The following is a 21,345-nucleotide window of genomic DNA, read 5'->3' as shown; positions in this document are numbered from 1 at the left end:
GCTCGAGGAGCCGACTTAAAGTTTTCCGCCAGGTTATTTACCTCCTTATCTTCGCCAGCATTGTTTTCGCCACGTCACCCGCTCCTCTCTTCTCGCTTCTCGCTTCTGATTCGTTTGGTTTTATCAATGTTTCTGTTTGCAATATGTTTGTTCTCGGCTTTTTTTCTGTTATTGTTCCTTGATTACTGGGCCTGTTATCAATCCGCATGACGTCACAAGAACCGGCATTTTGTTATTTGATAGGAATTCCCTCATATTTTTTTATCGTCGTTTTTGGGAATCTTGCTTATATTGTATATTGTTCTATGAAAAGCAAACCAGACACTTTTTCATTTCCCTGGCGCATTCATTGTTTATGTTTTAATTTTAGCTATGCTGTTGAAGTTTGATCTCAAGAGGAGTGAGCAGAAAAAAAAAACGGGTGCGACAGATAAACAAGGTCGTTTGTTATCAGTACTTTAAAATGGGCTGGAATCACATAGTCCAGGAAGAATTAGCTTTTATTTTTAAATTACATAGTCTTATTTTAACATCAAATTTAATGAAATTATTCGGTTATTTGTCTTAAATTTATAATATATTCCGCCAAGAGAATATAATTCAAGCAGCAGTCTGATTTTAAGTTACTCGGTTGTCTTTTACTTAAAAAAAGGATAGAGTTCCTTGATTAATATGTTCATTAAAACAAAGCCATTGGGTCTGTTTTCATAGCTATGTCAGAGGTTTATTAGCAATTCAGTTTTAACATTACCTCTTTTTTCGATGATTAACCGGTGGAGCGATAGTGGCAATCGGGTCGGATTCTCGGCGTTGTCGTCACCAAATCAAAAACTGGCCAAGCCAGAGTTGATAAGGACTCGGACTGGCATATAACATATGTATACTCGCCAAGTCGGAGAGTTGCCCCGATAAGGATAGTCGCGCGACCGGCGCGTGATGCAACTTAATCAAATCGTGTTTTGGTATCGCTTTCGCCGCCTTTGCCGCCCTCGCCCCCTCTCACTCTATCTGTGCCGGCATCCTGCTCGCTCCCGTGTGGCGGCTCTGTGGTGGCGCCTGTGGGGCTGGTATGGGAATCGGAATCGGAATGGGAATCGGAATCGGGCCGGGCTCAGATAGCCATATCTTGGGCGGCGGCCAATCAGCGGAACCGGCGACAGCCAAACTACGCCTAAGTGCCGAGTACACCGCGCAATGAGTTCGACGGTTGCGTTGCCGATAATAAATACAATCGTTACTTTGCTGTTGTTGCGTTTTTGAAAAGGTGATATGAAATGTGCTCTGATAAGTTTTAATCAAGAATATTTTACTCGCATTGCTTTGGGTGGCTCCGTGCCGAGTAGCATTTGAAAAGTTGTAGTAGTAGGACGGAGCTCGGATGCGGGTCCAGTCCACACCCATCCAGCGCACCGGTGTGGATGTGGATTTGTGGGTCGTGGTTGTGGTCGTGGTCGTGCCCCGGCGATTATCACAGATGATCACAGTGATCTGGCGGGCGTGAAACCGAAGAAAACCCGTTTGGCATTGACAAATGGCAGGAAAGTTGCGCCGGCGCAAGGGAAATCCTTCAAATGTGTGTTTAACCACAAACGCGACGTGAGTTTAACCAACATAATCGACAGTCGGGCGCCTGGGAAAGCCACCCGCCTCCTCATCGTTCCTCGAAAGAGTTGTGATCCGTCGGCGTGACCTGTGTGACACTTTCATTTGCCGGGTTAACGCCCCCTCGCAATCCGGGCAGTATCGGAGCCGAAATTTGTACGCTTGCTTAGCGCGTGAGATCGCCAGATGCCCGGAGTCGGGGTCCGGTCATCATCATCGATGCAAACCACATGTGCCGCACGCCCCTCATAATGAGCGCAACGGATGTGAACACCCAATTCTGGACCTAGCCGAAATGTATTTGCAATCGTTGCCGGAATATGCATGGGAATCTGGACTGGACTGTTCCGTCTGGTCCACTTTTTTTGTAAGTTCCCCAGGGTCGAATTGAAGCCGTGGGGAGAGTTTGTGTTTGATTCATTTTTTTTCTAGCCAAGCAAAACGCCCAAAACCTAGGATTTCGTTTGTGGAATGCTAGAAACTCGCGAAATATGACTTGCTAAATGCCACATAAGTTTGTTTATTCAAGGGAGAAATTCCATTATTAGTCATTTTATTATTATGAGTTATTTAGTTTTATAGTTAGTTTTACATATTACACATTTTCCTTATCGTAAGCAGAATGGGGACTTATATTCTCAATAAATGATTTAAACAGATGATGTTGGCTACAAAAAATTTAGCATTAAGGAAGCAGAAATGTACAACATCCCTGTCATAACAAAATCAGTAGTCTTAAGTTTGCAAAGCTAATAAATATGTACTATTATTTTTAAACAATTTAGAAAAGTTTGGCACAATATTTAGATATGACAAAACAACAAACTGAAAAAAAAAAAAACAAAGAAAAAGAAAAAGAAGCAATGAAAAGTAAAGGAAGACTGAGGGACAGAAAAGAAACAGTAGGGAGAGAATTATGACGATTACATGAAACCAGCATGACGATCAACGAACCCAAAAAGCACAAAAACTCTGGGCTCCGTCCATCCGAGGGGTGGGGCATTGCCTCAGAGCTCCAGGCAGTGTCATCCAACAAGTGGCCATATATTCTCGTACTTGTACTCGTACTCGTACCATTTAAATTGCGCCCATGTATGTCTATATATGTTTTGCTATATATGTATAGCGTTTGGAACGACTGAAAAACAAAATGCGAGTCAAATGGCGGGGCTCGTTCCCTGGTACCGCTCCACTCGGCGGACATACAAGTTGCCTCTGCGGTCGTTGAGTTGCGGCGACGACAACAACGACGGCCTTATCAACAGGCATTTACAACAACAACGGCATGTACATTATATATGAGTGGGGAAAAATAATAAGAAATACTTATTCAAGAAAAATAAGCATTTGTGAAAAGAATTCCAAAACAAAAGAAATAAATATAGTGAGGCTTTATACTATACACCCATAAATTCATACTTATACACATATGACTTCCTGCCATAGGTCAGCCATATTGAAAATTAATTATACAAAATAAATAAAAAAAAAACCTACATACATAATATAGGCAAGCTAATTCTCGTACTTAACCGACAATTGCCTTTTGTTGTTCAGCCAGTGATTTTCCAAGGAATCCCTGGAGTGATCCCACCTCCACCTCCACCTCCATCCAATGCCCAATGCCCAATGCCCCTGACACGTGCATCTCTCTATAGCGAAATAAGCATCGGCAAACAGTCGGGGGTTTACTTTTGGGTACCATGGAGGAAACCGCGACAACAAACAGCGCGAAAACCAAAACCAAACCGAGGACAAACAACCAACAATGACAGACAGTCACATACATTAAACATTAACGAAACACCACAGAGCCAAGTAAAATTGTAGTATAAAAGGAATTTTTGTGAAATTCCGAAACGCAAACAAAATGCACGGCAAACAACAATCGGCCAAAGACAAGATACAAGATACAAAACGCTAGTGTTTGTTTTAATTGTTAATTGCTCTGGCCACGTCCACGACGTCCCTGTCCCGATTTCGATCCCAGTTTTAGCTCGAGTTCCAGTTCTTTGTGCTCTGTTCTGTACACATCCATAACCATTTCCATCCACAGAGTGCGCCAAAGTCTAGGAAAAACCGCACCTACTCCATATAAACATAGAGCTATGGCCACATATATGTACATATAGTATGCACAGCGCAGGGGATGAGCAGTATCCGCGCGTGTCTCTTAACTGGGTCTTCAATGAGTACCTGTTGCCTGGCTCTTACCTGGCGTAATGTGTGTTTGACAGGATATGGATATTCCCGGTGCCAGACCAAGACCAAGACCAAGACCCAAACCGAAAACCAAACCCAAGCCCAGTCATCGTTCCGACTTGCATTGTTCTACGCTGCCGAACTTTAATTGCCCAACCTTACTTTCACTCTCCGCATTTGTTTGCCGCATAAAAATTAATGAGTTTAGGACTAAGGTGGAGTGTCCGTTTTGCGTTCGCGTCTTTCATTCATAAATTTCGGTCCTGGAGTGGGAAATTCCCGAATGCTGATTCACTCGCCGTTCCTTTCATGAATGGGAATGCTCTATTTTCACATCTATTTTGGATTGGTTTTTAATGGGGGAATTCCATTTATCTGATTGATAAATTCCCAGGGGAATTGTAGCCAATATGTATATATATATATACATATATATATATATATGTATGTTAGACCCTTATAGGATTCTTTTAAGGTTCTTGAGGTAACGAACGAATTTTTATAGCTCAATTCGGAGTGCGATTAATTTAATCTATATATATTATTACTTACTGTTTTACTAAATCTGCTTTTAACCGATCTTGTTAAATTTGTTTGGTCAGAAAAATAAAAAAAAATTTGTAGAAATAAGTGACGCTTACTATTTAACTTAAACTTTTAATACTTTTAATACGAAAATGTCACACATGAATTAAAAATCCATACAATGTTAAGCATGATGCTTCACATTTAAAGAGAAAACAGATAAAAATAGTTAACAGTGTGCCATTTCGTAGTTGCTAATCCGTTTAAAATTGCCTCCAATGATTTCCCCATTAGTGGCCCACCCAGAGCGAGTGTCACTCAGGCGGACCATTAAAAAATCATCAAACAAGCAATATGAAATATTTTTGCAGTGGACGCCCTAATTATAAAGCGCCAGCGCCAGGTACGTGGCTAAGGACGAAAAGTAAAAACATATTTTCCAAAATTATATAACCCAACAAAGGAAGAGACAATATTTTCCCTGACGTTGTCAGCGAAAACAAATTCATAATGTTGTTTGTTTGCTTGGGAAGAGAGCGAAAGGACCTCGAAAGGACAAAGTGCGGCAATAACAATAACAACCGCATCCCCTGCGAGTCCTGTCCTCTTCCTTTGTCACGATCAATTTGTATCGTGTCGGCGCGTGTTGCCATTTTGTCCTGTTTACCTTGCCACAGCCAACTATCTGCTATGTGTTTACCTGGTGTCCCCAGAATGGGAATCCTACCTGAGCGGGCAAATGGCAGCCGTCTGCGGCTTGGCCGGCCGATTAGCACTGATCAGTGCGGCTTAATCGTGGCTTCTTGACAGTTTCCACTACCAAGTCTATTTAAATAGGTTCAATTGCTGTTTTTTTGTTTGTCCGGCTGTGGGAAAAACTTTTCACAGCCGCCGCAAATGTGCAGCAAATATGTTTGAAAGAATCAGTCGGGAATTGCTGCATCAAATCCTTCTGACCATATTACCTAATGGTGGTCTAAGTGTTTACTTATTTAATTCAACGTCTCATGTGCCGGTGTTGACTCTACAAATTGGATAAGTAAGCTATGTAAGTTTTGTTCGTATAAACGTAAAAAAAACCTTAGAGACTTGAATATTAAATAATACATTACTTTAATTTTTTTTTTTGGAGATCAAGGACCTTTTTAAAATAATAGTTAAACTTAAAATAATTTCAAATATTTTGTTTATCTATTTCTATTTCAATTTGTATTCTTTGTTTAAAGCCAAGAGTAGCATTAATATATTAATTTAAAAATCTGAGTTGGTTAAGGCTTAATAAATTTGGACATTAATTAAATAGTGTGTTATGCTTTATAATGGTATATTAAATCAACACATATAATTTTTAATAAATGTATTAAAATAAAATTATGAAAAAGCTTGATTAATTCCTTTATGTTACAGTTTTTCATGTTCGTATCTACGCGCAGCATCTGTAGATAACGCAAAACAATTGAGTTGGTTATTGTTGCATTAAAAGAGTGTTAAAGACATGTTCTCAATGGTCGTTAAATGGGTTTTGATAAGAGCAGAACTTCAGGGCGGACCGCAGGCCACTTGAATTGGATGGCTATGTGGAGGGATCTCTTCGGTTTATTGTCGGAGTTTTATTCGAATGCCTACCACATAACGATGCTGATAATTGGCGCTTAAGGAGTCAAACGACTTGTATCTAAAGATAGGGGAGTACTCACTCAACCGAGGGCTCGCTATGAAATGGATCCTCGGCGTATTGGATTACCAGTGCAATATTTATGGCCGCGATGTATACGAAAATATTAAAAATGCATAAATACATCGGCACCGAAACTATGGATGATGATCGTCCTGATATGTGAGACACTCGCCGCAGTTGACACTTGTTTGAGGGGAGTGGAGCGGGGAACCTGCCCCGGGCAACCCATTTTCGGGTACCATAAATATGTCAAAATAGTTTCAAGCCAAACTTTGTTCCACAAAACCCTACCACTCGTTTGTACGTGTGCGTTTTGTTGTGGTCTCGTGGGATATACAAATACGAATGTTTCTGTTTAAATTGGCCCTCAGTGGTTTTTAATGTTCCGGGTACCGGGTATATAAAACTTATTAAACGACTTTTCGCCATAAGCAATGGGCACTCGGTATGCTCACAAGTCCGGAGAACTGTGCCACGGCTCATTGACAATCGGAGATCGAGTGTGAAACGGGGCACCTCCTTGCCCGCAGACCCACAAGATTATCCTTTTTCGAGGACTTGTAATAAATCACATCATTAGCATAGCATCGTCAAGGCTCGTTGGGTGATTTATAGGTTCGGCAGATGCCAACAAGAGTTCTTCATGTTTGTTGACACTCCGCTCCTCCGAAACTCCGCCTTACACACCAGAATTCTTCGATCTTTGAGCCTGGCGGAGCACTCAGCCCTGACTCACATTGTGGAAGTGTATTCCACCATTTATGTCGGGGCTTTTGAGGCCGCCTACCGTTATTTGCATTTGTACTCAATGCATTTCGTTTATAGAGGCCCAGACTTATCGCAGCTAACTAAGCATAACATTGCCAGCTTGGGGTCACAGGAGGAACGGAAGAGGGGTTGAACTCCGAGAGGGGGTTTAAGTACGTGGATTCAGAAGTCAAGTGTGAGAAAGTCTTATATGGGGCAGCCAACAGCCAAACCTTTTTTAACTAACATTAGGGTCGACAACTTATAAGAAGTTTAACAATTGATCAGAAATATGAACAGTTTTCTAACTCAGATCAAAAGTTTCGTTGTTGCCATAAGATTGTTTTTCGAAAAAGAAGACTAATCGAATAGAAATTCGGTACTTAAACTAAAGCTTTTTTTTAGGCTTTCAAGGACTTTTTTTGTAGGGGTCATGTGTGAACTTTGATGGTCAATGTAGGGATAAGCAATTGACACACACAGTGAAATTAAAAATTTAATGCATATTAAGTAATATGTTTTTCAGAACATTTCTATAATTACAAAAATATAATTGATATTGTATACATTGTAATATATTAAGGTCCTCGGCATGCGCGAATCGCGTGTTATACTGAGCCGATTGCTTTTGTGACGTCCGTGGCAGTTTTTTAAACTTTTCAATTAATAATTTCAAGGTTAAAGTTCCATTATGGATCCCAGCCACATGCAGCAAACGAGCTTGAATTGAACATTTCGAAATACATACTTGTTTTTGCTTTGGTAGAAAAATTCAAATTTTTCGTTCCCGATCGAGAGTGTTGCGGCAACCGAAGGCGACCAAAAATATTTCTATAACAAAAAATTAACAAATAATATAAATGAGGCGAACGCGGAGAGGCGTTAACCTCAGTCCCCATGTGTCTAGGGAAAGGTCCGGTCTAATTCCCCACTTCAGTCGCGCTTGGAAGCGATCCCAAGAGCTTCTTATCAGCTTCGAGTTTTCGAGTATTTAATAACATACACTTATTTTGTTTTAAATGCCCACAAAGGTTAGGCGATTTATGTCTAGGTACGAGTAGTCATGTCGCGCTGTATTTAGGTCCGTATGTACCATTTAAATTCGAATTCCGATTTGCTTTTGGAGCAGTGCCACTTGAGTGTCGCCTGTTTTTTCAATTGACCATTGATCGTTAAAATGTTCTCGAAATGTCCAAACAGATCGTTGGTGCCGCCTATTCAAATGACGATAAAAATGTCATAAAATCACCGAGCGAGCCTCCCAAAGTCCCACTCGAAAGCCGTTTTACGACTCGTCCTGGTTCAAATGCAACAATTTTTTAATCAGCCATTAGAGCGCAGCTCAAGTACCTAATTTTATGATCGTTTTTGAATATTTTTTTTGGCGACGCGTCTCGGGAATTGGCAACAGGCAACGGAGCCGTCGATCCAAAGTCATGTTAGAGTCTGGGGGAAAGTCTTTCCCTCGGAATTTTCTCACGGCGCGACAGCAGCGTTCACTTGTCTCGCTGCCGAGATATGTCCTTTGCCCGGGTCCTGAAATTCAACACGCGTCTCGCCTGGATTTTAATGTTCGTGTCCTCGCGATAGGCATGAAAGTGTGTTTGGGTTCTGCGACTCCCCTTTCTATGCGCATGCTGTTCTAAAATTTTAGAATAATTTCGTAAATGTATTGCTCTATGCCCCTTCACTTATAACGCGATCTGATTTATGTGTACATTTTACGTTGGATTTGTAAAATTAACCATGAAGAAAAGTATAGGCTATTGGCCATAGCCAAATTAATGGGATAAAGTAGGAATCGATTAATTCTGCTTAATCAAGTGTAAAAAGTTTTTCAATTGTAAATGTATGCTTGTGGAGTTGTTGGCTTAAAATCCAATTAAAAAAAGTTTTTTTTTTGTTGACATAATATAATATAAAACTCTATTTTAAATCAGATAATTTTGTTACCAAAAATTTAAAAATAAGTAGTCTATAAAGATTTTCTTGTAAGACACATTTTAATTTATACAGTTTTTTTTAATCCTTTTCTCGTTTGAAAACTTTTTTAAACAGCTTAGCTTAACATTTTTTGTTGGATTTTGATATAGATGTTTCTTAAAATTCGTAATGTTTTGTTGATCATAATTATAATTCTTGCTGCATCTTGTTCTAATATTTATTATTTATTTTTATTATTATTGTATAAGAGTTAGATTTTATGAGTTATTAAGAAATTCTTAGTCTAACGTTTAAAACTCTAAAAAAAAACAAATTTTTTTGTTCTACGACTCTAAACTCATTTAAAAATAGATTTGACTTTTGTTTAAATTTAAATGTTACTTTAAGAAATTATTTTTTTTCATATTTTCCAGATTTGGCTTGTACTTATTTTGCGGTCGCTGCCAACCGCCAGTCAACCAACCACAACAACAGGGGCCACAACAACACCAATCGAGCAACAGTTGAAACCGAAGCAAAAACAACAACAATCCGGCATGGCCTCTGCCTCGACCTGCCGCCCACCCCCTCCCGCTTTCTACGAGCGTTGTTGTTGCTGTTGTAGTGAGAGGCGTAGCTAAAAGCAGGGAACTCGCACTTAGGGGCATTGGTGAGAGCGAGAGGCAGCGAGCAACCCCAGGCGAAGGCAATTAGTGCGAGAAAGTCGGCAACAGCAGCAGGCGAGGCACAAACAAAGCCATCGACGCAGCCAAGGAAGAGCGTAGCCAAAGAGAGGGCTCCCCAAAAGAGAGGGAGAGTGGGAGAGCGGGAGCATTGGGCTTGTGTATCCAGGCACTTTAAGCTGTGCACAGAAAATAAATATGTTTAAAATGTGTGATTCACTGGATCTTTTCATCAACTTAAAAATACCAATATATTAATTAACAGAGTTGGAAAAATACAAATTACTGTTAATATTATTTTAGCAAGTTTAATACTATATCATGACCTTGGTAAGATTGCTTTATATATGATCCTAATTTTTATTTGTGTACCCACAATGAATGTGATTGCGAGTGGCGCTCGTGTAACGGCATGTGGAGCAAAGCACTTAGCAAACACAACTGTAGTCAATGGGGAGAGAGGAAGAGAGGCTGCTGGCTGAGATTTGTTCTCGATTTGGTTTTCTAAAAAACAATTTTAATGAGCTTTTTTGTTTCGAGCTGCGTTCCGTATTATGAATTTCGAAGCGCAAGCCGCTCAAATCAAATCAGTTTGTTTGAAAATCGCGCCGGACACGGACACGTACGTGGATTGCGGCGGAGAGTCCGGACAATCGAGTGGTGTGGATCGCCGGAATCATGACCAAAACAACGAAGCCCAAGGAGAAGGCGGCTGGAGCTGTGGGAGCGGGAGTGGGGATGGGGGCCAAGGCGGGCGGCGGGAGTCTGCTGACGAATGCGGCGGACAGCAAGATCCGTACGGCCAAGTCCAACAACAACAAGCGGCAGCCAGGACGATCGGCGGCAACAACAACAGCAGCAGCAGCAGGATCAAATGCAGCAGCGAAAGAGACGGCAATAGCGATCGAAGCGGAGCCCACAGAGGCAGCGACGCCGACAGCGACGCCGACCGAGGCAGCGACGTCCGCCGCAGCGAATTTATCGACACTTGAGTCCGCGCGCTCGCAGGCTCACACTTCAGTTGTCAGCGAAACAGCAAGTCAAGCGGTAACCACAGCAAACGCGTCGGCAACAGCAACACCAACAGCAACAGCAACAGCAACAGCAACACAAAGCGACACACCAGCAACAACTGTAACGGCGATCGATGACGATCGCAGTGCGATAAATAATAATAATCAGCCGCAGAACGACGCGAGTGAAAGTGTTGATAATAAAATCAAAGTGATCAACTATGCGCATCAGGCAGAGGATCAGCAACAGCAGCAGCAACCACATCCTAACCATCATTTCTACGAGCAGCAACAGTTTATTAGCCAGCAATTGATTACCCAGCATCAGCAGGAGCAGCATCTGCAACAGCAACCGCAACAGCAGTCCCAGCAGCAACACCTAGCACAGGCACAGGAGCAACATCAGGCCGGTTGGCTGGCCTATGACCTGACCAGCGGATCCGCGGCAGCAGCAGCGGCTCATCATCTCTTTGGCCACTTTACCTATCCGCCCACACATCCGCCCGCCCAGCTCTACGAGCACTACGCCAGCACGGATCCCATAATGCGGAACAACTTTGCGCTGTACAGCGTTTACGCCGGTGGCGGCGGCGGAGTGGGCATGGCCAGCCACGAGCATTTGGCAGCGGCGGCGGCAGCGGCAGCAGCAGCAGCCCAGGGCTCGACGCCCAACATTGACGAGGTCATCCAGGACACGCTGAAGGACGAGTGCTTCGAGGACGGGCACAGCAGCAACTATCATGTGCTGACTTCGGTTTCGGACCTGCATCCCCTGAAGGATGCCAGTCCAGTGTCTGGCCTCTACTCCCTGACCGCCGAGCAACTCCACCAACAGCAGCAGCTGCATCACCAGCAACAGCAGCAGCAGCAACTTTACCACCAGCAGCAGCAGCAACAGCAGCAGCACCATCACCACCACCACCACAACAACTCCACCAGTTCGGCGGGCGGTGATTCGCCGTCGTCCTCCCACGCTTTGTCCAACCTGCAGAGCTTCACCCAGCTGACCAGCGCCCAACGTGACAGCCTCTCGCCGGAGAACGTTGGCTACTTTGGGGCCAACCAGCTCAGTCCCAGCTTGCAGAACAGGTGAGTCTTTCCTCTGAACAATGAGCTCACTATCACGAAGTGGTCGAGCGCACGTGCCTTTCGCCCGCTTGGCGACACCGTTAAAAGTCATGATCGGAGCAGCGATCAGCGATCAGCGATCACCTAACAGAAAACAGCGCCGGCTGATTCATATTTCTCCCGCCTTGGCGCGCTGTTTCTCGGGCGGAGTGACGAACCCACAACAGAGCCCATAATTGTGGCTCATTGTTCCAAAGCTCAAGTTGGGGTCTATTTCTTCTCCTCCCAAGACCCAAATCCAAGCCCAAACACAGTCGGTTATGGTTATGGCGTTATGGCATTCTCAGGTGGTTTACACAATGTGTGGAATGCAAAAATCTGTTCCAGTTGCGTCTAGCTAGTTAGTTAGTCGGGCTCGAAGAATGTGTTTCCATCGGGACAACAAAAACATAAACAAAACACAGTTGTGCTGCCATCGCAGATGTCCCATGTCGAGAGCCTTCCGGGCATAACGTCTAAATTGGGGATGACGTCTAAAAGGGAAGCTACTCTTTTTTACTCCGTTATTTCTTTTCATAGTTTTTTAGTATAGAGCTGAGATTGAATTTTTGTTTGCTTATCTTTAGAACAGCATATATCTTGTCATCTTTCCGATAATTGTATTATGCTTTGAGATTTCTCTCTGACGAGACGACTTATTCGGCTTCTATTAGTGAAACTAACCTTGTCCAAGACCAAAATAAACAATGCAGGGGAATAAATGCGAGTTTTGCACTTGGCATTTTTAAAGCCGCCTGTGTCTTCCCCCAAGAAATCATCTGCGAGCTCGAAACTCAGCAAAAAAATATACAAATTGCCGGTCGAATTTCGTAAACAAGAATATGCAATGTCTTAATTATTGACGCATGGCTTTTCTGAGTCATGAGTTTTCCCGTTAGGGATATTAGTCCAAGCAGAACCAACTTCCCCATCAGATGTAGGAATTCTAAATGGTTGACTAAGTTTCTTTCTAAGGTTTCGACCAGCATGAGATGGTTAAAGCCACACGTGTGCAGTTTGTTGCCACTTTTAGCTTGGGACCAGCACGTGCCACAAACTGAGGCAACTTAACTACCAAAAAAAAAAAAAGGGGGCGTGACCCGCATTTGATCGAGCAGTCGAAACTCAGCGACTTTCAGAGCCAAATTGAAAATGCAAATTGCAATTTTAGCGCATTTTTCTAGCTTGTTTAGGGTATTCGGTTGCAAGCTCTATTGTTTTGTGTGAGGATACCTTTCGAGTGTGTGACTGTTTGAGAGTCGGGGTAACCGAAACCCATCCCGTGACATAGAAGCCGTTGAATGAAACTGAAACTCGGCCACAGAGAAACAGCTTCAAATGCTTGGCAAGACTCTATTTTTTCCGTGTTCAGGGTACCCACTGCTGACTCAGCAACCCCCGATATTATGTACACCTTTAAGGGTTAAGGAGAGCGGTACGATGGGTGTAATGGGGTAATTCTCTAACGATCGGTGGGAGGCAGCGGACCCAACGCACCCGCACATTGTCGATCCCAATTTACTTGACTCTCTTTGGTGATGTATTCGTTTTCTACATTTTGCACTTGGTTTTATTGTTTCATTTGTTTTTTCTATGTTATTATTTAAATTGAAAACGTGTTTTGCATATGTGTATGAAAACGGGCATGAATGCACATTTAGTTAAAATTTATGTTTGTAGTAGAAATATGGGACACAAAAGCAAAACATATAATAATTAATGATGTTAGTCAAGATCAGAGCAATAAACATAAAAGTAGAACATTTTTTATTTGAACATTAAATGATATTATTACCATTAGTCTTTTTATTTTACAGAAATAGGTTAAAAATAATAAACAGTATAATTTTCAGTTCTATAATATTACCATCCTTTAAACATTTTTTCATTTATAGAATCCTTTTATTAATCCTTTATCATAAATAGCATTAAATTATTTGTATTTCACTTTATAGTTTTACCTAAGTTACCCAGCTTTTTCCTTTAATTTTTGATCTGGTAACAGAACAGCGCTGAGACTCGAAGATTTCAAGCTCAAATGCCGGATGATGGTGACGCCGATGTGCTCGGCATTACGTATGTGACTTTTCGGTCAGTTTCGCTATTGTGGCAGTAAGAAACCAGAAGAAGATATCACGCTGCTGGCCAGCTCACATACCATTTTCGCCATACATACATATGTGAAAAACAAGAAGTCAACGCAAAATACTCACCTGCAACAAACAACAGAGGCAACAACAACAAAAATTAACGGCAGCGGTGATAATTTATATCGTTGTCGTGCATTTTTTGTTGTCACTCAGACTTCCTATATATGCAGCTATATAGGTATTAGCTATAGCTAGGGCATCTCGGACTGAAAATTCTGCTGCTGTTATCAGGGAGCGTGAGCATCTAGCTGAAAGACTTGAGCGTATAAATTCTGGCAACAAAGAGTAAATTATTTGCAAGCCGTTTGTTTGATAATTGAATATATATATGAAGATATCGTCTTTTTTTTTGGTTAAGTTTATTCTACCTTTTTATCGTGTTGTGTGTGTGTAGACTGAGATTTTTTGGGCCCTCACTCACAGCAACAATAGCAATAGCAACTGCAGCAACTGCAGCAGCAGCAGCAGCAGCAGCAGCGGCGACAACTGCAACTGCAACTGCATTGGCATAAAACTAAACCAGACTCGAGTCATTATGCAAACGCGCGTGCCCCGATTCGGTTGTGCTTTCTTCTCCGTCTCTGACTCCGAGTGTTGTCATCAGTTGCCCAGCTTCGTCCAGAGAACTAAGCCCGAAATAAAACTGAAAACTGAAATAAAAATAAATCAAAACGAAAATGAAAACGCTAAAGCTTAGCTGAGCACTTCCGCGTGTTTCCTGTGTTGCTGTTCGAACATAAATTGAATATTGTATTTTTTGCAAAAAAGGGTTGTACGAGACAATGGAGAATATTAGTTGATTGACTTCGAAGGTTTCCATGTGTAAAAATAGTGTGTAGCCCATCCAGTTGCCGGAAGCTTTAAAGGTGCACCTGTGAAAACCAAATCCCTAAATTATCGATGCTTGATTTCTTATCTCACTTAGATCAAACAAACTTTTGCCTACCCGGCAATTTGTTTCTACCCACTTTGTTTATTGAAATTCTTTCCGAGATTTGGCAAAAATATTTGCACAGGCTTCTGTTAACTAAGGCTAACAAACAAACAAGCAAACGATTACATACATTTTTTGGCGTATACAAAGCTGCAAACACTTTTATTCTTTAATTAAGAGTTTTATGGCCTCAACCGCCCAGCCACAACGGCAAACAGGCCAAAAACTGGACGCTGGTGGTCCGCCAAAAGCAAAACAACTCATTCTTGTAAAGTAAACAATAGTCAGGAAATGTTAATAGCGTCTCGAATTCCTAACAGTAACAGTGCGACCTTAACAGCGGACTCAATAGCAGCGGCGGCTAAAAACGCGCCATAAACGCGCGATCCGATGTTCCTAGCGTTTTTAAACGCCTGAAAAAATTGTTAACTTTTGGAAAAACTATAAAAAATATTATTCAAAATGTTCTTTTCGAATTACAATAATATGTATTTGAAGAACTATTGCTACAGGTAAAGCTTTAATAATGGTTTGTTATTGAAAAACAAAAAGTATGCGTCGTTGAAAACTATAAAATTAATAAAACAAATTTTTTTATACAAAAAATCCATATAAGCGTGCAGCTTAAGTTGTTTAAAACTATTTTAAATTAGATAGAAAATGCTATTGTTCCTATCGGTGTTTGAACAATTGTGTACTTAACATTTTTTTATTATTTTGTTAAAAAACTAAATTTGAAAATCGAAAGCTAAATTCTATTACTTCCGCTGCTTCATTACAGCTCCGTTTATGCTGGATCTTTGCTCACCCAGGCTGCCAATGGCATTCAGTACAGCATGCATTCGCCCAACCAGACGCAGGCCCACCTCCAGCAGCAGCACCAGCAGCAGCTGCAGCAGCTGCAGCAGCAGCAGCAACATCAGCAGCAGCAGCAACATCACCACCACCACCAGCATCACCACAACTCGAGCAGCAGCAGTCCGGGTCCAGTGGGTCTGCATCATGCGAGTTCCTCGGCGGCCACAGCGGCAGCGGTGGCTGCAGCCACGGCGGCGGTCAATGGACACAACAGCTCGCTGGAGGACGGCTATGGGTCGCCAAGGAGCAGCCATAGTGGCGGCGGGGGCAGCGTGGGGGGCGGTGGCACCTTGCCAGCCTTCCAGCGGATCGCATCCGCCAGCAGCGGCTACGTCAGCGGCGTGGCCAATGGCTCGGTCAGTGGCGCCGAACGTTACGCTTCGATAGCCAATTACCGTTCTCAGGTGAGTGAGGCCCCCTCCAGTGAAGGATTCCCCTAACCAATCTTTTTTTTTTTTTTTTTGAAGAACGAAGGCTGGTTCGACCCAATGAGTTACACCTCCGCGTCATCCGGCCAGGCGCAGTTGGGCGTCGGCGTTGGAGTTGGAGCCGGAGTGGTCACCAATGTGATACGGAACGGAAGGGCCATTTCGGCGGCCAATGCAGCAGCCGCAGCGGCAGTCGATGGAACCACGGGTCGCGTAGATTCGGGTTCCTTTCTGTCCGCCTCGGCATCGTTGTCAGCAAGTAAGTTTCTATTTAAATTGGTACGCAACAAATTAGGCTAGAGAAATGAATGATCAACTCACCAAAAATACACAAACCAAGATCCTTTCGTTTGCCTAAGCAGAAATGGAGAGGATTTTAGGTAGAACCTCACACACACACACACAAGGCGAGAAGGAAACCCATTGCTGGCCAGCTATTTGCATAACCTGAGCAAACCCAAACTGGGTCAGGAAATGGAAATTGTGGCCAACTGTAAGCAGCTGTTGTCATGCTCACACATTTCCTCATCTTTTATGTATACAATATACAAATATATTTAGTTTTAAGTCTATGTCTTTATAATAAATTCAATTAATTTTATTTCAACTCTTGAGATAAAACCAAACCAAAAAAAGAAAAAAAAACACCACAAAAGCAAATCCCATAGAAATACCAATCTAAATATTAAACACACACAAAACAAACCAAAACCAAAAACAAAACGCAAAACAGCAAACAGCAAACAATCCAAACCAAACACTTAGCTAAAACCTTATGACTTATTTCGATATTTCTATGTCAATCTTTGAAGCATTATTCGATGCCGATTATTTCACTGAGGGGCGAGAATGTGTCAATTGTGGTGCGATTTCAACCCCATTATGGCGACGCGATAACACGGGACACTATCTGTGCAATGCCTGCGGCTTGTACATGAAAATGAACGGCATGAATCGACCCCTAATTAAACAGCCTAGAAGATTGGTAAATGTCTAAAACAAATTCACAACTACCAGCAATTATTACTAACCAATCAATCAATCAAACAAACAAACGCTTTTGTGTGGAACAAAATTTCTGTGTGCGAACTCAGTGTTTAGTGGGTAGAGAAGCTTATAGAAATCCGCATCCGCCAGCCTCAGCCTCAGCACCATCACCACCGCCCACGACCCCCAACGCCCGACCCCTGACCCCCCGCTCCCTTCAAAGCTCCAAGAGAGTGAAAAAATTAATTGAATTTATTATTTATTACGAAATGCCAATTAGTTTAATATGCGACAAAAAAAAAAACATACAATGGAAAAGTGACATCCAAATCGCAAATGAATCTGCTTCTGCTTCTTGTGTACTACAACCAACAACATTCTGATTGCTCAATTCCAGTGGCCGCTGAATCAGGCGGGGATTTCTATAAGGCCAACTCATTTAATGTGGGCGGCGGTGGCCGTAGTAAGGCCAACACTAGTGGTGCCGCCAGCTCGCAGGCCTACGGCTCCTGTCCAGGCTCGAATGCAACCTCGGCGACTTCGGCGGTGGCGTCGGGAACGGCGGCAACTGCAACGACGACGCTCGACGAGCACGTTAGTCGCGCCAATTCGAGACGCTTGGTAGGTCGCCCATTAATTACCGATACCGATACCGCAACCAAAAACCAAACCAAAACAAACCAAACCAAACCAAACAAAACCAAAACCCAACCTACCAACCGAAACCCCCCGAAAGCCAATTCACTAACAGAGAAGAGCGAGTAGACCTAGTAGAGCCACTAACCTAGTCCAGAATCAATGCTAACCCCCTTCAACTAACTTGTAAACCCGTAATTTTGTATATCCATAAGCCCGTAAACCACAGACCTGCCATAGAAAACGTTGTTCCACACGAAAAGCTACTGCTATTTGAGTGTTTAATGTCCTCATTGACTAATCCATTGCCGTCTTTCCCAAATCTAGAGTGCCTCGAAGAGAGCCGGATTGTCCTGCTCCAACTGCGGAACCACCTACACATCGCTGTGGCGACGCAATCCTGCCGGAGAGCCCGTCTGCAATGCCTGCGGACTGTACTATAAGCTTCACAGCGTATCCCGCCCGCTGACCATGAAAAAGGACACCATACAGGTATGTTTCCATGGAGCATTCACATAAACAGAAATAAATTTGAGTTATTAAGATTTCAAGCTTTAGAAATTTATTCACCTTTATAAAACAAAGTCTGTGGTAGCAAGATACACATTTAAGCCAAAAAATTCTTATATTTATTATTTTACCATTTGGAAGAATCATAGGAAGTTTTTTAAAAATATGCCAAACAAATTCCTGGATTTATTCATTGTTATGAGTTATTAAGCACATATAAAGTGGATTTTAAACCCTCTTTAATTTGCATTTAGTTAATTTTTGTTTTGCTGAATTATACATAGAAAATATACTTCAAGATAGTAGCTTGAAATGAATAATTCAATATCCACCGCCATTACAGAAACGCAAGCGCAAGCCGAAGGGCACCAAGAGCGAAAAGTCGAAGAAGCTGAAGACCGCCTTAAACGCCACCTTGGAGAGCGGCTCCTTGGCGGCCAGTTGCCACAATGTGGGCCTGGGCCTGGACAGCACCCAGATGGGAGTGGACGTCAATGAAGGTGAGTTTCGATCACATACTTCACGTTCTAAGTGCATGCCTAATTCGTGATGTTTGCTTTCTTTTTGTTCCCCCGCTGGCGTGGTTAGATATGAAACCACAGCTCGACATGAAACCATACACCTCATACTCATCGCAGCCACAGCAGCAGCAACATCCGCAGTACCAACAGCAGCAGCAGCAGCCGCAGCAGTTGCTAATGGCTGATCAGCACTCATCGGCGGCCAGCTCGCCACATAGCATGGGTTCCTCCTCATTGTCGCCATCAGCCACTTCACATCAGCATCAGCATCAGCATCAGCCACATCAACATCAGCAACAGCAGCAGCAGCAACTCTGCTCCGGGCTGGACATGTCGCCAGGCTCTAACTACCAAATGTCACCCATCAACATGCAGCAGCAACAGCAGCAATCATGCAGCATGCAGCAACACTCACCCAGCACGCCCACAACCATCTACAACACCCCATCGCCCACTCACCAGCTTCACAATAATAATAATAACAACAACAACAACAATAGTTCGCTCTTCAACAACAACAACAACAACAACAACAATAGTAGCAATGAGAATAACACCAAACTAATACAGAAATATCTGCAAGCTCAGCAACAGAACAGCGGCTCCAGCAGCGACCAATTGCTGGCCCACCTGCTGCCGAACTCGATTACGGCAGCGGCAGCAGCAGCGGCGGCGGCAGCAGCGGCAGTGATCAAGACGGAGGCCATGTCGCTCACCACCTCCCAGGCCAACTGCTCCACACCGTCGGCGGGGGCGGGACTGGGGCTCACCTCAACACCGACCACGGCATCGAGCACATTGTCCTCGCTGAGCCACAGCCACATTATTAATCTGCAGAATCCCTACCATCAGCTGCAGCAATTGGGGCAGACGACGGGCATGACGCTGTGCAAGACGACGCGAGCCTCACCGCCCTACTACCTTACGCCGGAGGAGGATGAGCAGCCGGCCCTGATCAAGATGGAGCAGATGGATCAGCAGCAGCAGCAACAATCGACCTCGCTGGACGAGCACTACGAACTGGCCGCCTTCCAAAGACAACAGCAGCAGCAGCAGCAGCAGCAGCAGCAACAGCAGCAACAGCAGCAACAGCATCTTCAGCAGCAACAGCAGCAGGCAGTCGCGCTTTTGGGCCAACACGATCAGCATGTGGCCAACTATGCCATGCACAAGTTCGGCGTGGAGCGGGAAGCGCTGGTGAAGATGGAGTAGGCGGTACACGCCCAGCATTCGGCTGCCACCGTCGGCAATATGACCAAAGATTCTGTTGTTACATAAATCTCATAGCTCCAAAGAATTTATAGCCCTTAGTCGCCTGTATACCAAGAGCCGTTCTCAAAGAACCCTCGCCTATCTAAACTCTATCACATCATTAGTTGTACATACGGTTTAAGCCAGTCGATTGACATTTCCATTTTTGGCATTCGAATTCGGATGGCCTACTACTCGAAATTTGTTATTAAATATTAAATACTAGTTTAATTCTTAGCAAAATGCAAAAAGCATAAAATCAATTCAGATCCTAAGTTAATATCTTCGCTTAAATTTGTTATCGAATCGAATACCTTTTGAGATTTATTACAATCAAATTCCACTTAGATATTAGCCACTAATTTAAGTTTAGCCAGCAAACAATGACAAAAACGAAAAAAAGAAAGCGAAAAACAAAAACAGTCGAAGTAACCAACAATCTCATGCAATTTAGTTAGTAATTAATATATTTTTTATACCATTATCGATAAATATTTAAACCAATTTAAGTTTTAGTCTCGTACAACTTTTCACATCATCTTTGCAATATTAATTTTATTTCTTTTGAGCGAATAAACGACAATTGTCACTGAAATGCCTCAAAAATTTGTTTTCCATTTAAATATTATAAGAGCCTTGTATGCTAACTACCAACAAGGCGTATGTGGAATATGATTTGAGTTCCTTGTGATCCAATGATTTGTTCACAGTACCCTGAAAGTATGCACCAGAATTTTGGCCCACCATATTTGCCCAAAAAAGTATGCTATAAATTGAGACTTTACATGTAGTGTAAAATAGATTCCAATTCATTGTTGTACCTAGGTTGGCATCACTTATGGATTTAAAATTCGTTTTTACAACAAAATACATTTCGTTTTAATAACATTACATTTATTTGTATGTATTTAAAACAAATAAATTTATAAATATTATTATCTCAAAGAATAAACTGAAATTATTTGCGATTAATTTACTTATGATGAATAACTATTGAAGAACTAATAACAAGTTATCACAATAAAAGTATGTATTTGATAGAACAATTTTATATATATTTATTTAAATTTCCTCTGTCCTTATTTGTGCTTTCCAAGGGTAACTATGTAAGAAAGTTACATAAGTCCACCTTTTTTAAAAGAGCAGTGAGTGTTAGGTATCAAAAATCCCCATTTAATCCCCTTCGAATAAATAAACCTCTGTTTCTATATTAAACAAAAAATCCCAAGGAAAATTAAATACAAATTAAGAGGAAAAAAACACACACTTAATGATAATTTGTTATACCAGATTTATTAAATAATAATTTTCGCAGTACGTAAGTCAAGGGATAAAATTGCTCAAATGCCAGCTACTCAGTGCCACTCTAGAAATGTACAATTACAGGCAGGAACACTTCAATAAAGCGGAGAGTGTGTGTATCTAGATGTGGTGGGTGATGGGGAATGGGGGATGTACGTGGGGAATGTGTGTGTATTATATTATTTTGTGCGCCGCCATTTACGAAAGCGACATTTTCAGTGATAAGATAACGTCGCATTGCTGGGTGCCCTCCGCTCTGTCTCTGCCTCTGTCACTCCCACTCCAACC

The 21,345-nt window shown here is 42.4% G+C and overlaps 1 protein-coding gene across 5 annotated transcripts; it reads left to right on the top strand.

Annotated features, from left to right (window-relative positions):
- Positions 1-1,322: 1,322 nt before the first annotated feature.
- LOC128251969 (box A-binding factor) lies at positions 1,323-20,361 on the top strand. Of its 5 annotated transcripts, none has more exons than XM_052979260.1 (8): positions 1,323-1,969; positions 9,112-11,462; positions 15,346-15,826; positions 15,890-16,109; positions 16,663-16,835; positions 17,801-17,965; positions 18,327-18,483; positions 18,572-20,361. In XM_052979260.1, the coding sequence occupies exons 2-8, from the start codon at positions 10,039-10,041 to the stop codon at positions 19,714-19,716; spliced, it is 3,765 nt and encodes a 1,254-aa protein (XP_052835220.1). In that variant the 5' UTR covers positions 1,323-1,969; positions 9,112-10,038; the 3' UTR covers positions 19,717-20,361. The 5 variants fall into 5 exon arrangements, with proteins under 5 accessions (XP_052835220.1, XP_052835218.1, XP_052835217.1 ...); XM_052979258.1 differs by lacking the exon at positions 16,663-16,835 and adding an exon at positions 17,235-17,458 and having other exon boundaries at positions 1,324-1,596; XM_052979257.1 differs by lacking the exon at positions 16,663-16,835 and adding an exon at positions 17,235-17,458 and having other exon boundaries at positions 1,324-1,969.
- Positions 20,362-21,345: the final 984 nt, after the last annotated feature.

Source organism: Drosophila gunungcola, chromosome 3R (genome assembly GCF_025200985.1).
Source record: "Drosophila gunungcola strain Sukarami chromosome 3R, Dgunungcola_SK_2, whole genome shotgun sequence".
NCBI lineage: Eukaryota > Metazoa > Arthropoda > Insecta > Diptera > Drosophilidae > Drosophila > Drosophila gunungcola.
Note: the sequence above shows the minus strand (reverse complement) of the source record. Positions and strands in the feature narration are given on the sequence as shown.

Excerpts from the sequence above, each read along its gene's own strand:
- LOC128251969 (XM_052979258.1), top strand. The coding sequence starts at position 10,039 with ATGACCAAAACAACGAAGCCCAAGGAGAAGGCGGCTGGAGCTGTGGGA. Across the intron at positions 16,110-17,234 it reads CTCGGCATCGTTGTCAGCAA|TGGCCGCTGAATCAGGCGGG; the intron begins GTAAGTTTCTAT and ends GCTCAATTCCAG. Across the intron at positions 17,459-17,800 it reads GCGCCAATTCGAGACGCTTG|AGTGCCTCGAAGAGAGCCGG; the intron begins GTAGGTCGCCCA and ends TCCCAAATCTAG.